At 35.7% G+C, this 17,307-nt stretch overlaps 1 protein-coding gene across 1 annotated transcript in view; it reads right to left on the bottom strand.

Annotated features, from left to right (window-relative positions):
• Positions 1 to 303: 303 nt before the first annotated feature.
• NR3C2 (nuclear receptor subfamily 3 group C member 2) overlaps positions 304 to 17,307 on the bottom strand; it is a 165,026-nt gene continuing 148,022 nt past the window's right edge. Inside the window, 2 exon segments of the mRNA XM_032223548.1 lie at positions 304 to 4,355; positions 13,325 to 13,482. Of these exon segments, the coding sequence (XP_032079439.1) occupies positions 4,200 to 4,355; positions 13,325 to 13,482 (314 nt within the window). The 3' untranslated portion in view covers positions 304 to 4,199.

Raw genomic sequence — 17,307 nt, 5'->3', positions numbered from 1 at the left:
CAGCAGAAGTGAATTGCCCTTATTGTGCATTTTAAAGAAGTATTCAGTACAGCAGAGCGAGATGAAGCATATTACAAAAGTAGGAATTCAGATATGTAGAAGACACAAGAGTGATGTAAAAAAGCATCTTGGACGTAATATATTGCACTTTAGCGAATCTCTGCCTAAAGAAAGAGATGTATAATCAGATTACTCTGATTTATATCAAAGCACAAGAAATTACTATGATCACACCATTTTAATTTGTGTATATTTATACAACTTATAAAAATTGTGTACTTAAAGACAATAACATAAAGGCCAAACAGTAATTTTGTATTTATTCAAAAGGTTTAAACATACAGAAGCAAGCTCCTAATTATTAATGCATCATTATGCATAGATGTTGCTGTTTTATACTGTAGTGCTGGCTGCTTTTTTCATCCAATAATAATAGGACACAACCACCAAGAACTTCTCCTGCACAAGTGCTAAGTTCTTGGTGTAATGTGCTCTTCAGCTCTATGAACTTTGAAACATTACTCTGAAAACCCTGGCATTATAACTGCTACCTAACAAGTTAGTCATCTGCCAGATAAAATTGCACCCTTCCTTCTTTTTTTCTCCCCTCTATCAAAAATGTCACATCTTTAATAGACAATTAAAAGTGCATTAAATGTAGAATGGTTTAAATTCCGAAAGGTTTCTAAAAGTCAGTGAAAATACCACCCTGTGATTAGATTTTTGCATTATTGATTATAAAGTATATTTTATTTTAAGATTTTGATATTGCAAGCTTTTAGTCCTTTTTCAGTTTTGTTCTGTGCAACAGAATGGTTACACACTGCAATGCAATATTATTCTTGAAATACACACTGCAGTAAATTAAAACTATTTTACATTTATATAAATACAGTGTTCTTGCTGTATAATTTCAGTCATTGCCACAAAATCATTACACTCAATCAACACAATTATTTTCACATTTTGAAGTTGTTTATCATATTTTGCAGGAGACAAATATCTATTTCCTTCTAAAATATAATGTACTCCTGATACCTTCCTTTCATTTGAAGTTCATTTTAATGATTTCTAAGCAATAATCAATGGTTTCATGAACAGGTGATTAAAGAATTTATTATAATCTGCATACTTTTCCTGCAAAGATAGCTATTTTGCATAAAGTTATAAATTGTTTTAAAACTAATTTAGTGTTTTATTCATGACAGTTCTGAGATTTATGAATTGTACCACAATTAAATGCAATAAGGTACAAAAAATAATAGTAACCAGACAACTGACATCTACCAGTGGATTTAAAAAATGAAAATAATATGGCTTTAATATTTTAATCAAGCAAAGTTACTTGGAGATAGAAAAATATTTAGTAACTTTGCTAATAAAAAAACAGCTGCATCATTTACCACAAACTTGGATAATTTAAAATTCCAATTTCAGTAAGTTTTTTTTACAAAAAAAAACTTAATAAAAAGGATATTTAATACAAACGATCATGTTGCATGCTATATATTTTTATCACTGTAGAAATTCAGTTTCATATTGCTGTGCAGTCCAAAGAGTTGATAAAGGATTTTGCTTTTCAAAACTGCAAATGATTTTATTAAATTGCATTCATTTCAGCTGGAATTAAGTTCAGCTAGTATTGTCAGGAGTCAACCCAATATATGGCTGTGTAATGTATATCTTCCATAGATTCTCATTCAGAAAACTGTATGGCTCAAAAAGGTCAAGTTGAATTGAATTCAGTTCTGCTTGTCTACCACTGGAACACTGGAATTAACAATACTGGCAGATCAGCAGATCAGATTTTCCCTTTCACTATAAAGCTGGTTCAGATGGGTGAAGATCCTTAGAGAGGTCTGGGGATGCAGAGAGAAACTGATTTGAGAAATCCACTTGCTATGGTTTTATTTAAATTTTATGGATGCAAGATGGAAATGCAAATATCTGTTCAAGTTTCAAAAACTTCATGAATGATTAAGATCCAAGAAATTACTTGGGCTTCTATGTATGCTCCATAACTGTTTTTGAAACAGTACTTAAAAAAAAATATTGTAAATTAGATTTGCTGTTAATTGCAGCAGGTTCCAAGGAACTTATCCAAACTTTAAACACACCTAAAAAAAACCTTTGGATCCCAGATTTGGTTATTAATTACATGGTTTTAAGCATGGTTACTAAGAAGTAATTCCACTGGAACTTATTCTCAAATAATTGTACATAGGATTTCAACCTAAAAGATCCTTTATTTTTCTCAAAGAAGTTATCTAAACTTTCTTTTAGATGAAGATAACTGACAATTATTGTAAGTTTTGTTTTTAAGAATTATGCTACATATTTAAATTATTCATATAGTAATGATCATCACAAGAAAGACACTGTTGCCGTGACATAGTTTTGAGAGAAATCCAGATTTTGAAAATTGTCTATTTGAGGGCTCATTTTAAGAGTAGTTAAATCGCAATCCTATACACAGTTACTGAGTTACTGATTTGCCTAACAATAAATAGCGTTAAATAGCCCCTATTCTTATTATCATTCCAAATGTGTTTAGGATATGGGATAATTTTTATTTCCACCTATATATTCAGATTTGTTATCCACACTTTTGGCAATATACATTGATTCCAGATTTCAAAGGAAGGAAAAACAGTTCTTTAACCACATATTTGACATAAAATTAAACAACCCCAAAATGAGCAGATCACTATACTCTGTAGGGTTTTGGACTCTTAATAAGCCTTTGCTTGGAGGACAATGTGTTTGAGAGGGTCTTGTTTAAATTTGCCTGTGTGTAGGACAGTGACCTTCAGAGTGAGGAGCAGAATCTCATTTGATCCCGAGATGATAGTCTTTGAAAAAAAAAACAAAACTGGGCACAATTCACCATATAGCTGACTTAAGCAGGCTCCATTGAAATAGGAACCAAATTATCTGCACAGCTTTATTAGCTTTAATGAAACATGTAGAAAATCATGTCTTGATGGAGTCTATCCTTGTTAACATTTATCTTGTTAGATAAAATGTGTGTATAAAGCTGCAAACACAGCAAGAGGCTTGAAGCAGACTCATTGTGCTCAAAGGATGTAAAAAGTAGTAGACAAATGCTGAGGAAGTTGGATGGAAAAAGAACAACTGGAAACAATTATGGGTGGTTATTTACAACAGACATTGTGAGATAGATATGATGCTAAAAAGGCACAGCTTTCCCTTTCTTAAATACACTGTAAACGGTTCATTATGCATGCAGAACAATTCACTTTACAAAAAAGAAAAAGAAAAAAAACCCTTGTGTTTAGACAAAAAAGAGTAATTAAATAGTCTCCAGCAAAATAGAATTCTTCCAAAAATACTTTCCCATTCATCCTATTAACCATTAAAGATTTTAGGTCTCATTTACAAAAGTTCCTTATACCATTTTTTCAGGTCCTTCAATTTATACATACAGCATTGTACAGTACAGCAAAAGACTGCAAAAAATTATTGGTAAAGCCAGCACAATATACTATAAATTGAAACGGAGGCATTTGTTTTAACATCTTATCCTTTCAAGTTAAATAATAAATGAACACTTAACACAGTGTAGATCATCTATGATGGATAACATGGGATAACAAATGCCGCAAGTGAATATACCAAGATTATTCCACACCAAAATGTTCCATTATCTATGTTACATACCAGGAATTTGATTTTGTTTCTACGTATGTATGTGTGTTTGTGTATAGTACAAGAATTAATGCCCCATATTGACTTATTTATGTGCAAACCAATGGTAAGCTTTTTAAAAGTTCATTCTTAAACCCTTTTAAAACAAGCAAACAATACCAGAAACTACATGACATAATTAAAATGTTCTTCTGTTAATATATCAAAATCAAGGAGTTATTTGACTAGATATGGCTTTTCATCCAGAGGAACAGGAATATTTCTTTTTCTTTTTTCTTTTTTAAATGCTGGGAGTATTTGGGGTGGCCTGGTGTTCATAAACCTCTTGGCTATTTTGTCTTACCAAGTTCATATAAGATGCTTGTTTTTCATTCTCCAAACCTTCATATTGTCTTTAGACGATTGAGACACTGTTGAACGATTTTGAATAGCACACTTTAAATGTGGCTTCTTGGCTCCTTCATGGGTGTGGAATAGCGCAGGGGAACTTAAGGCAAAGTTTTCTTTTTTTTCCATTAAGACATGTTCTGTCACTTCCGGTGGAAGTAGAGAGGCTTGGCATTCCCAGATTCCACTTTGGGTAACTGGTCACTGATGATTTCTACCAGCATGGCTGGAAACTCCACTTTGAGAGCTTGAGACTCTCGGAAGGTGTAGAAGCAAAATTCCAGTAAATCGCTAACAAGCTGAAATGGAATGGGAGGGGGGAAAAGTTAGGAATGGTGAGCATTAAATGATGTTGAAAATAGTTCATAATACTGAAAAGGCAATGTAGAACAGTAGTACAAAAGATGAAACTTTACGGCTGTGCAAATACTTTGAAAAAAGATGTGGTGAAACACCTGAGAGCACATCTGAGGCACCTTTCTTCAAACCCTGAAGTCTGCTCTTTTTCCAGGATTGCACGTTTGTTGGAAGTCTGCTGGTGAATCTTTATAACCTGCATGAATTTGCACAGCATTCTCTCACATGTGAAAACAACTAAAAGCAGTTTTCAAAGCAACACAAACCTTGACAAAAACCAGCTGTTTTAATGATTTGAAAGTGGCTGCTTTGTAGTTGCTCCAGCCTTTTGCAAACCACCTCTTTCAAAGAAAAAGGGGGGGGGGAAGCCTTGCAATGTTATTTTCCAAATTTCTGTAAAAAGTAGCTATGAACTGAAAAAAAATTACTTCTGCTTCAGTTTCACTGAAAGAAACTAGCATATAATTTACTCCGGTTTAGCAAACATCTTGGTTTTACAATCATGTACTGGAAGTCAAGCAGAAGGAGAAAATGGAATTCTTCAGAGTGTTGGTGCCACTTTACAAAGGCTATTTTGTCTTCCTACATAAAAATTTTGCCACATCCATTTTCCTTCTGAGTGTGTTTTTTATGTATAAAGTGAGTGACATAAACCTGTGAAACTGCCTCAAATTATCCTAGGGTTATAGTCTTTACTTATAGAAACATTGAAGGCAAGATTTAGAAAACTTATTAAACTACAACCATTTCCTTTATTCTCAGGAGCTTCTCTTTGTTCTAAATAATGTTTCTCTTTCATTGGCCTTTTACTAATGGATCACACAAAAAAGTAATGGAAAATCCATGAAATATACACAACAGTACTATAAGCTGTTCTAAATTATATACAATTAGCTAACAATCCGGAGCATGCCCCATTTCCATTAGTTTTATCTCCTGTAACCTTGTTCCAACATTTAGAAAATACATTTGAACTTTCAGTCAGATGTGCAGGACTCTCCACGGCTTTTTGGATCATGGTCAAAGTTGGAATTGGCATCCTCAACATCAAATTGCTGCTAGGAAGGAGGTGTACCCACACTCTAAATGAACTTTTGTATTGAACATGGGTCAGTCACAAACCACCTATTTTAGTTAAGTGGAGAGAATTCCTAAAGCCAGAAGCATCAAAAATAAAACACGTTTTTGAACCATTTGCTCCCAAAAAATACAGTTCAAAGAAGGTGAACAGAATCAGTGTCTTTTCAGATCTATCAAACTCTTGATTCCCTCAGTCTATTTATTTGTGTTAATCCAGATTCCTGGTTTCCTTGAAAGCTGCATTGCCATACACCTGGCAAACTTATATTTTTTTCTATCTTGGACATATAATAGTTTTCATATTGCTAGATATTATTACACAAATTTATCTCTGCAAGGTGCTTTGTTATAACTAATAGGTTTAAGACTGAATTTCTGACGATGAAAGAAGGCCAGCATAGAAGCAATTTAAAGGGAAAAAAGGAAAGGAAGGGAAGAAGATGAAAGGAATGTTAAAAAGAAAAAAATAAAGAGGGTACAAAAAAATAGGAATGGGGCATGAAACAAAGGGATGCTGGGCACATGGGAAGAAAAGGACAGAAGACAACATTTGTGAAGGAAGAAATAAGAAGGATCATGCAAACAGACAGCACATATTCTGTTTGTACAAGAGTCCAACTGAGTTGTGGGCAAAGTTAATGTACTGTGTACAGTTAAACAAGTTTTTAACTCAAATCAGTTCCAGACAGCCATGTCATGCTAACATGAAAAAAAAAAAAGCTAATACATGGTTGACCATTTTTTCCCCCTTGCTCTTGGCAAAAAAAAAGCAAAACAGCTGCTTTGGTTATTCTAATTATCCTGCTTCCAATCCAGGCAACTGAAGATTGTAGTAAAGCAAGTAATTAGATGATGGAGTCATACAGTATATTTCCATTTACTGCCTCTTTCTTGATCAACTAATAAGAAGTCACAAGAAGCAAGAAGATCAACTTCAGAAAGCATAAACCTTCAAATTTAATGAACTGGGGCAAAAATCTGATATTATGATCTGAGATTGGAATCCAATCTCTGACTCAAGAGGAAGATGTCCAATGAATTATGTCACCCTGGGATGCTGCCTTAGGAGCGATGGATTGTCTTCCAATTATAGCAGAATGGTTATATATACTTACTGTAACAAATTTGTTAAAGGCATGGACTTCCAGGTTTATAATGATTAGTTATAATTATGTAACTGTCATTTGCAAGGAATCAGGATCATTCAGAAGGTAGCAGCATAGAAAATTTATTCAAGCTATAGTATTTCTATATTTCAACACTAGTAAATGGATACCCAATAAAGGTCAATCGAATTCAGGAGCGATTGGACTTGAGCACTTGTAGGAATGCAAGGATTCTAAGCTGATGGTGCACTTAAATCCCCTCTCCCCAGCTCCGCCTGCTCTTCTTATAACACAACTTTACATTTTAGAGATAAGTTTCCATATATTTCAAAATTTATTATTTAATTACAAATTTGTGAAAAATTGTTAGAATTATTTGTGTTTTGAAAGGCTAGTTTTTTTATTTAAAAAATACAACAATTCCTTCCTAATCATTTTTATAACTATAGAAAATCCCACAATGAGATAACTACATTTCTCCAAGATGGTAAACTCAACCTAACTGGCCTGAAAAGAAATTGTTGAAATCGGTCTCCACTTCTCACAGCGTAGTGAATTATCTGACCTAGTTTGTGAAATGGAAATAAGCTTCACACAGCAATATGTATTCAAATCACATAATGCTTCTAATAGCACCTTATTAAAATTTTATTTCTTTATTTAACTAAGAACATACTACTCTCTCAATTTAATTTTTGTTTTTATCGGCTAGTTTTTTGTAAAAAAGTGAGATTTTTAAAAAACTGAGGGATCAAGAAGGAATTCGCAGAAAATGAATAATTTTCCCAATTCTCTATCAGCATAAATAATAATTAGTTTAACTCAATTGCATAACAGTAACAATGGATTTCACTATTTGCAATAATCCAACAAGCTTAAAGTTAAATAATTATCATTGTAATGCTTTATCTTGTCATTAATAATTTGTTTTTAAAAGGTCATACCTATGAGGAAATCATATTAGGCTTGACAGCTAAATTCTGCTTTCTAAGTCAGGGATCATACCTTAAAGATGCTACGGAAAAAATTACTATGAAGGAGAGTTAGGACATTTTATCTACTGGTGAATTTTCTGAATGGCTATTGTGTGACACAGAATTTTGTGCAGCAAGTAGGACTATTCTTAGCTTCTTATAATCGCAAAGGGAATTTGACTGGATTATCTATTCAACTACCTAAAACTATTTTAACAAAGCTCCCTGACAGTTCTAATTCCTAACCTCGGGGCTGGTACACTGCAATTCTAATCCTAACCAAAAGTTTGTGATTTTGTGTCTAGAAATTTGGTATTTCATATATACTTGCATGGGCATATTTCATTAGTATTTTTAAGATAAAAATCAGTGCCAGCGTATATAGCAAACAGGCATCAGACAAACTATCCCACAGCAATCTTGTTTTGTGTCTTATTTTTGGAGACAATTTTCCACACAAAAATCCCCCCCCCACAAATCAAAACAACTACTCTCCCAACCTATAATTCTTTCTCCTATGAACAGAAAAAGAAACTAATTCTTTCAAATGTATTTTATTTGTATATCTTTTATGCTAGTTTATTGATACAAACTGTTAACAAAGATACTGAATTTCAAAATTAATTAAGCTTGACTTGCTGTATCATAAAAAATGTAGTAGAGGTTTTCACTGTACCACCGAAGTACCATCTTTGTGTCGGGAAGCTTTGCAAGCTTCTACGATATGTGCAAATGTACAGATATGAGATACTTCTCCCAAGGTTTTTATAATAGAGTTCCCAACCTTTCCAGCTTTGTGGACCGACATGGAGGTGGAGAGGGGTTGGCCAGTGGTGGATTAAGGCTCACTGGTGCCCTAAGCACTGACAAATCTTGGTGCCCCTCCTTTCTACATACTTTACAAATCTTCATTGGTTTTTTCTTTCTTTCTCAACTTTGTGGTGCATTCTTTGGGCCTGGTGCTCTTAGCACGTGCTTAGTCTGCTTAATGGCTAATACACCACTGGGGATGGCAAGTGAGCATCTCCGCCATTTGTGCAAATGGAACATGCTCACCCATGCTTACCCATTGCTTGTGCAACAGAGATGCGTGCATGCACACATCTGCCACTTCTACAGGCCCAGTTTCGAAGGGCTCAATGCACAGTAGTGGGCTGCAGCCTAGGGAGTTAGGCACTACATCAGTTTAAATTTGACTTCATCAGTGATATTACTTTATATCCGAAGTCAAAGTATTTGTTTTTTTTTGTTTTTTTTTTAGAAAATAGGAAGTCTATAAATAAATGTGCTGGTGTTTTACAATTTTAATCTGCCTAGCTTTTCTTTTTAGGATCTTTTTCCTTAGCTTGGCATTTTTTGGCCTTCACATATGTTTCCCACGAGGAGAACACCAACTAAAACACCTAATGTAAAATTTTCCTATTGTTGTTACTGCCTAAATTACAAATTATTATATTTATACTTTGCTATTGTATTTAAAGTAGCTCAGTTCCTTCTTTGCACAATTTAGTCTCTAGGGGCATTTTTTTCCCCTACATGACCTTTGGATTATTCTACTCAGTTTATTAAATGATGTAATTGTAGAGAGCCACTGGAGGCACTATGCATTACATTTTGAAATGTGTATCTTAAACCAAATTGATAGACAAGGACTTTATGTAATTTTCTCAAATATATTTCCAATCTAAGAAGATCAGTCTTCTCATTTTCAAAATTATCTTGTAACACAAGTATTTTGAAGAGATGATACTTTCAATCAATGATTTTCTATATCCAAGTTGAGATGAGGCAGAATGTTTGCTTATTTGTTTTATTAAACCAATTCGTATAGCTACCTCTCATACAAACAAGTGACTAGACGGTGTTCAACAGAGCTAAAAACAGTTAAGAAACACATTAAAAACTATAAAACCAAGCTAAAACTTGCCAGTGTTAACCTCTTCTGTAGAAGAGGTTTCACAGAGTTGAAGTCCACAAGTCTTAAAGCTGTCAAGTTTGAACACCCCTGAGATTTTTTCCCCTAAAGGGTTAGGGGTGCAAGGGTCTTGTAACTTGACAGCTTTAAGACTTGTGTGCTTCAAATGCCAGAGTTTCTGAGCCAACATTTTGGTTGGTAAGCAAGAGCGTTGTTAAGTGAGTTTCAACACCCTAACTTATGGGGTGCCGCAGGGTTCGGTCTTATCCCCCCTACTATTCAACATATACATGAAACCGCTGGGCGAGATCATTCGGAGGCACGGGATAAAATACCACCAATACGCGGACGATACACAGCTGTATCTGTCCACCCCGTGCCAACTCAATGAAAGCGGGTGGACGCTGATGAACCGGGGTCTTGAGGCCGTTAAGGACTGGATGAGAGCTAAACAACCCCTGGTACTCAACCAGACAAGACCAAGGGTGGCTGTGGTGTTTCACTCCCAACAATTTGGCCAACGTTCCATCAACAGGCTGGGGGTCAAAATTTATACCCCTCAGAAGGGTCCACAACTTGGGAGTCCTCCTGGACCCCACAGCTGACTTTTGACCATCATTTGTCAGCTGTGACCAGGGGGGCATTTGCCCAGGTTCGCCTGGTACGCCAGTCTGCGGCCTCCTACCTGAACAGGGAGGCTCTCACAACAGTCACTCGCAGCCCTTGTGATCTTAGGCTGAATACTGCAATGTGCTATACATGGGGCTGCCCTTGAAGAGCATCCGGCAACTTCAGCTAGTCCAGAACGCAGCCGCGCGAGTGATTGTGGTGCGCACGGCGGTTCGCCCACATAACACCGATCCTACCGTGAGCTGCGTGGCTACCTGTTGATCTCGGTGCGCTTCTCAGGTGCTACTCACCATTCATAAAGCCCTTCATGGTAGTGGATCTGACTATTGAGAGGACCGCCTCCTGCCAATTACTCCCTTCGTCCCATCAGATCGCATAGAGTAGGCCTCCTTCGAATTCCATCCACAGTCAGTGCCGATGGCGACTACGTGGAGGAGAGCCTTCTCGGGTTTGCCAGCTCCGACACTTTGGAACGATCTCCCCGTGGAGATTCGCACCCTCACCACCGTCCAGAACCTTCCGCACAGCCCTCAAGATCTGGCTATCCGTCAGGCCTGGGGATAAGTCCCTAATTTTGCCCCGCCCAAATGTCGAATGAATGTTGTGTTTTATTGGCTATTTTCTTTTATTCACATTTCTTTTGTGTCCTGTCTCACACACCCCCCTCCTATGAAATGTAAGCCACCCTGAGTCCCCTTAGGGAAAAGGGCGGCCTATAAATGTCAATAAAATGACAAAAAACACATTTTACAAGTTGGCCACGCCCACCCAGTCACATGGCTGGCAAGCCACTCCCACTCAGTCACATGGTCAGCAAACCACTCCCACAAAGCGGGCCACACCTACAGAAGAGGTTCTAAAAAAATTTGAAACCCACTACTGAGTTAAAGTAATACACCTACAGGAGCTTTGATTTCTTCATAGAGGTTTCTTAAATAAAGTCCAAATATGCATAAAAATGGAAATATTCTAAATACTAAAGTACATAAGAATATATTATTGACATGGAATTATAATATTAAACATGATGCACATCCATACTCCAAGTCTCAATCAGCTTCCTACAGAATCTATGTTTATATATCTTTGGATAGACTGAATTAAACAAAGTAGTAATTGAAAACGGGGAATCTGAAATTCTACTAGGTTTAATCCAAAAATGCTAATGTGGTTTGCAGAGCAGGATAATGTTGAACAACACCAACAAAAAACAATGATTCCCCTCCTCAAAGCAAATGCAACTCTCTAAAGAATGAGCTGTTACTGCAGTACTAATAATACTTTTAACTCCCACCAAGATTTTTCAGTGTTTTAATTAACAGCACATTACTCAACAAATAATTCCATATGTATGTTCTGTAAACAAACCTCAGGCTTTCATACAGACCTGACCTGAAATGCACCATAATGTATTGCATCTTCATAAATAAGCCAGTTAAGTACAAAGAGGCGTATTTATACGCAACCTTGGCATACCAAGACTAAACTTTCTGAGCGGTATATTAAAAGTATATTTCACTGTGTTTATGCTAGTAAGAATGGAAGGCAGCGATTTCTATATTGCTTTACTAAGATATTTTAATAGTTTTTTAAAAATATTTGTAAATATCCTCACATAACTGGCAATTCAACAAAAGTGCTAAATAATAATTCCTACTGGAAAATTAAAAAAAAACATAATTATTTTAGTATTATAGTCATGTGGCAGACTCATTATGTTCAAAGCTTTTTGTAAGACCTTTGGAATACTGAAGATGCTGTTTCACAAGTACTACACTCAGCAAGGAGCTCTCAAAAGATTATGGTGTACAGAAACAAACATAGATTCTACATTAAGAAAAGCAATGAAGAACTTGTTTCCGTACATGCCACATTTTCAAAGAGTTTAGAAACATGTCACATTTTAATGCAATTCTAAACAAAGGACTTCAACTGATTTTCAGTGACTTAAAAGGTTAATTCTGGGAATGCGTTTGTGAATTGTCCTCATCCACGCATCCATGAGAGGGACTGGCTGACAGCATCCAATGACCTAAAGTAATTTTCTGTATTTTTGGCTGTAGAATTTTGGTTTTGAGACTTATTTACTCTCCTGTTTTCCTTATAGATTGGAAACAGAAGTGAAATAACTAATATGGTTGAAGTCCAAAACTTATTTTCTATGTTCCCATAATGTTTAGTAAGGGAAGTGGGTGCATTCTTTGCTTTGATCGGTAACTATCTATTCCTCCTTCATTTCATTGGTTATTACCAAAAAAAGTCCTAGTGAAATAGAGGTAGAGAAAAGAGATATGAAATTTAGCTTTGCTAATTTTTTCCATAACAAAGATTTTGCCATATAATGCACAGGTACAGTATATGTGGTACCTTGCTCAATAGCGGTGACTGTGAGAGGGATTTTGGAGTCCTAGTGGACAATTACTTAAATATGAGCCAGCAGTATGCAGCAGCTGCCAAAAAAGCCAACACAGTTCTAGGCTACATAAACAGAGGGATAGAATCAAGATCACGTGAAGTGTTAATACCACTTTGTAATGCCTTGGTAAGGCCACACTTGGAATACTGCATCCAATTTTGGTCACCAGGATGTAAAAAATATGTTGAGACTCTAGAAAGAGTGCAGAGAAGAGCAACAAAGAATGATCAGAGAACTGGAGACTAAAACATATGAAGAACGGTTGCAGGAACTGGGTATGTCTAGTTTAATGAAAAGAAGGACTAGGGGTAACAGGATAGCAGTGCTCCAATATCTCAGGGGCTGCCACAAAGAAGAGGGAGTCAAGCTATTCTCCAAAGCACCTGAGAGTAGAACAAGAAGCAATATTGGAAAAACTAATCAAGGAGAGAAGCAACTTAGAACAAAGGAGAAATTTCCTGACAGTTTGAACAATTAATCAGTGGGACAACTTGCGTCCAGAAGTAGTAAATGCTCCAACACTGGAAGTTTTTAAGAAGCGATTAGATAACCATTTGTCTGAAGTAGTATAGGGTTTCCTGCCTAGGCAGGAGGTTGGACTAGAAGATGTTCAAGATCCCTTCCAATTCTTTCATTGTGTCCTGTTCTGCCAATGAAGCTATTACTGCGGTACTAACTTCATATAACATGGGTTAATATCTGATAGCATTTCTATTAGAGCTTCAAGGAGATTATTTATTTGATTCTTCTTCATAATACTTTCCTCTGTATTGTAACTGAAATTACTTACATCATGAATAGAGTCCAGGAGCTTTGTCAGTTGATAAAATCGCTGCCAACTTTGTCCAGAATTATTTGGATGTTTAGTTACCATTTTTCTAAGTTCTTTAATGTAATTTGCCCTCATTTCTTCAAACGCAGCTTGGCTCTTGAGCCCATCCTTGGGAACTACAACAAAAGAAAAGAAAATGTGCATTATTCAACCTTTCGTCAAATGTAAAAGAAAACTTGATTGTTACAAGTAAGGCCAATTCTTAATGATCAGACTCAAAATTTGGTATAATGCAGTTTCCATATTTCTTCTGCATTTTGTATGTTGGCAACTCTATAAGTCCTTTAACTTGTGCAAAGTGATCCTTATAGATGAATTTACAGAAAGAAATTATCTGGGGTATTTAATAACAGAAGACAAATTTTGGGATTTGCTTGCTAATGCTCTCTTTTACACAAACACACATCACATAGGCATGAAATATCTTTTACAATATCAAATCTTTTATAATATTCCTAAACTTTAGTAATTTTTATTATATTCTTGTTTATGAAATCATTTCCAACATGTACTACTTTGGGAGTAAAATTGGTAACATTCTTAAAGGTGGAAGAAACATAATATTTATGTCTATTTATTGTACTAAAATAAAGCTTTTGAACCAGGATTATTTTGCAACTTAATTTTTTTAGGTTGCAAACATGGTATTAGTGGAAATTTTACTTTATTTATCAAATTTAAAGACTGCCCATCTCACCCTAGGTGGTGTACAATCAAAAACATTAAAACCATATAAAATATAGTATCTCATAGGATGAAACCGGGATACCCTGTTTCCCTGAAAATAAGAACTCCCTGGATAATAAGCCCAATTGGGCTTTTGAGTGCATGTGCTAAAGTAAGTCCTGCCCTGAAAATTAGCCCTCCCTGAAAATATTGCAACACAGCAGCAGCCATGAGGTGACCATGCTCACTGCCTCCTGCACCAAAAAAAAAAAAAAAGATCTCCCCAAAAATAAGGCCAAATGCTTATTTCGGGGGTCAAAAGAAAATAAAACCCTGTCTTAATTTCAGGGAAACACAATAAAATAAAATAAAAGTTAAAAAGGCGGTGAGGACTTTAAGGTGTTAACTAGCACCAAGATTGGGGTTCTTCTGTGAACTCCATAAAAGTCAATAGAGTCAGTCTGAAAACATTTTTGAAAATTCAGGACAGTGAAATCCACATCACTTGTAGGGAGGAAATGATGTTCCAAAGGGCAGGGGCAACAGCCAGGGAGGCTGTTTTCTTGTACCCCACTAGTCAAAGTTTTTTAACTGATGAGATCTGGAACATACCTTCTCTGCCCAACTGGAGGAAGTGATTAGAAGTAAATGAAGAAAAACTACTTCTGCAGATAACATGGTTAAGTAGCTAAACTAATCAATTAATTGGTTAAATATCTAAAATTAAATTATTCACAACAGAAACAATTTTTTACAATGTTTTTCCTGAAATACTTAATCAGAGTTGGCATTTTCTTCTTCTTTAAAGCATTCTCATGCTATTTTCTTTCCCAGAATGACAGGGCTATTAAATAGCCACATACAATTATATGGCACATTGAATAGGTTGCCCCTAGAGTGCATAGAAATATCTTTCAAATTAACAAACTTTGATATACAGTATTTATTTGAATTTATTTAATTATTTAAATGTCCTCTTAAAGATTGTGTATTTTTCTGAATTGGGGTAAATCAAGATAAGCAATATGAAACTTTAGGATTACTTTGCTTTTTATGAGCCCAGAAACATCTTCTAATAACCATACTCATACATTTAAATCTGCAAAGTCTAGAAGCATTAGATAGTTTTGAAAAAATACAAGTATTGATCAGATAAAGGACATCCAACCCCAATTTGTGATGCTATCCTACTGATAACAGATTTTTCTTTCTGTACTGTTACATAGCAGTAATTAGAAATTGTTGTATATCGATGCAAAGATGAATGCTGGTATTGTGTCAACACTTTTTTTAACTTAGACCACCAGTACCACCAACTTTCTAAAATAATTTGAAAACAATACAGATTGAATTGAATTATTTATTTGGCCAAGTTTGATGAAGATACACAAGTAATTTGACTCTGGTTCAGAAAGCTCTCAGTGCACATGCTAAGCAACAGAATAATGTTGATAATAATATAGTAATACCATAAGAGGAGGAGTAAGGATAAGAAGGATAAATATGTGGAAATGAGTTCCCTGTATAGGATTTCAGAAGCTACTTAATACAAAGTATTAGGAAGTATAATAACAGTATTCTCAAACCTAGGTTTCATATTTTTGTGTGAATCTCAGTGGTATAAAAACTCTGAAAATCATCCTCATCTGGTGCATTACAAGAATAGCTTGGAACTAGGAAATGTAGAATGATAGAGAAGATACGTTCTTGCCTTGATCCAAAATAGCTTATCTTGTGTGTCTGTGTGTGTGTGTGTGTGTGTTGTGTGTGTGTGTGTTCCAGCATAACTCTGGAACACCTCGAGCAATTTCAACCAAAGTTGGTACACAAATGACTTACTCTCTGGAGAAAAATACTGTGGGGGTAAGACACCCCTAATGCTCCTCGAAGTATGTGTTCTGTTAAAATACAGCCTGTTGGGCCATACTGCCATACTGACTTCTACCACACACTACAGTGGAGTTGCCAGGGTATGACTTCACAGTATCCACAAGGGGGCTCTCTCTGGTAAGGGGCAAAAATCCAACATTAGAAATTACGTTTGGTTCTGAACAATTTCCCCTATAACATAAATATCCAGGTCTGTGGGTTATTGTCTAGTCTTATATAAAAAGCCATTGTGCAATGTTCTAAAAGTTAGACAGGCAATCTAGAATCACCTAGGATATTTTAGATTACTTCCAGTTTCATGGAGGAGAATCACCTGAAATTGTCTCCATAGAGAGTTCCAAACAAACCCTCCAATGAATTTATTTGAGCTTCACGCCTTATCAATACTGGCAACATAACTTCAATAACAGAATGTATTTTTCTGATGTTCAATTACACAAACAAATTACTTTTCTCCTGTAAACCTGGGTTCTTATTTCTAATTCGACATTCTTCTGTCATTATCAACTGCAAACAGAACTCCATATATAGATGGTGCTACAGTTTCATATAATCAAGACAAATAATTTGCAACTTCATTGAATAGAAGCTTCATGTTAAAATGATCTAATGTCAAACTCGTGTCATCATGGCGGTGTCACGTGATGTATTGGGACTTTTCCCTTCACTAAACGGAGTGGCCAGGGTGTGACCCATCCAGCTTGCGGGCCATGAGTTTGAACAGCCCTGATCTTACAGAGAGAAAACTTGGTATGGAAAAAAATAAGCAATGTATTATAGCATGGGAGTTTTACTTTTGTTTACTTAGTGCTGGAGCGTGACGTCTAAAAACCGAGTCTAAAAACCCATACCCTTTCTCATTTTTTTCCATATTATTCAATGAATACCCCCTGTGTTTGTTTGTTTGCTTTTAAAGAAAAGCTGAACTTTTAAAATAGTATTCCACAATGATGATGACATTAAAAGAGAGATTCAGAAGCTCAACAGCTGTTCCAAAAGAGCAATAATGTTCTAAATGTTTATCTAAATAATTTAGCATCTGGAGGCAAGCAAATAGCTGGTTGGGGAGCTGTTGTTAGATCATTTCAGTTTTGGAGAAGATGCTAATGGTGGTAAATGGCACTTTATACATTTAACAGGAATCTATATGGGCCACTCTTTGGGAAAGGGAGAACAGAAGTAACAGTTAACTTACACTAGGGGTCCTCAAACTTTTTGAACAGGGAGCCAATTCACCATTCCTCCCACTATTAGGGTGTATGTATGGACCAGCTGTGTTGGCATGGCTAGATGGTCATGTGATTGGGTGGGTGTGGCTAGATGGCCATGTGACTGAGTGGGGATGGCCAATTTAGCAGTCCATTTTGCCTTTGTCCTTGCTGAAT

The sequence above is a fragment of the Thamnophis elegans genome, chromosome 9, assembly GCF_009769535.1.
Source record: "Thamnophis elegans isolate rThaEle1 chromosome 9, rThaEle1.pri, whole genome shotgun sequence".
Lineage (NCBI taxonomy): Eukaryota > Metazoa > Chordata > Lepidosauria > Squamata > Colubridae > Thamnophis > Thamnophis elegans.
The sequence above is the reverse complement of the archived record's forward strand: the minus strand, read 5'-3'. Positions and strand labels throughout refer to the sequence as shown.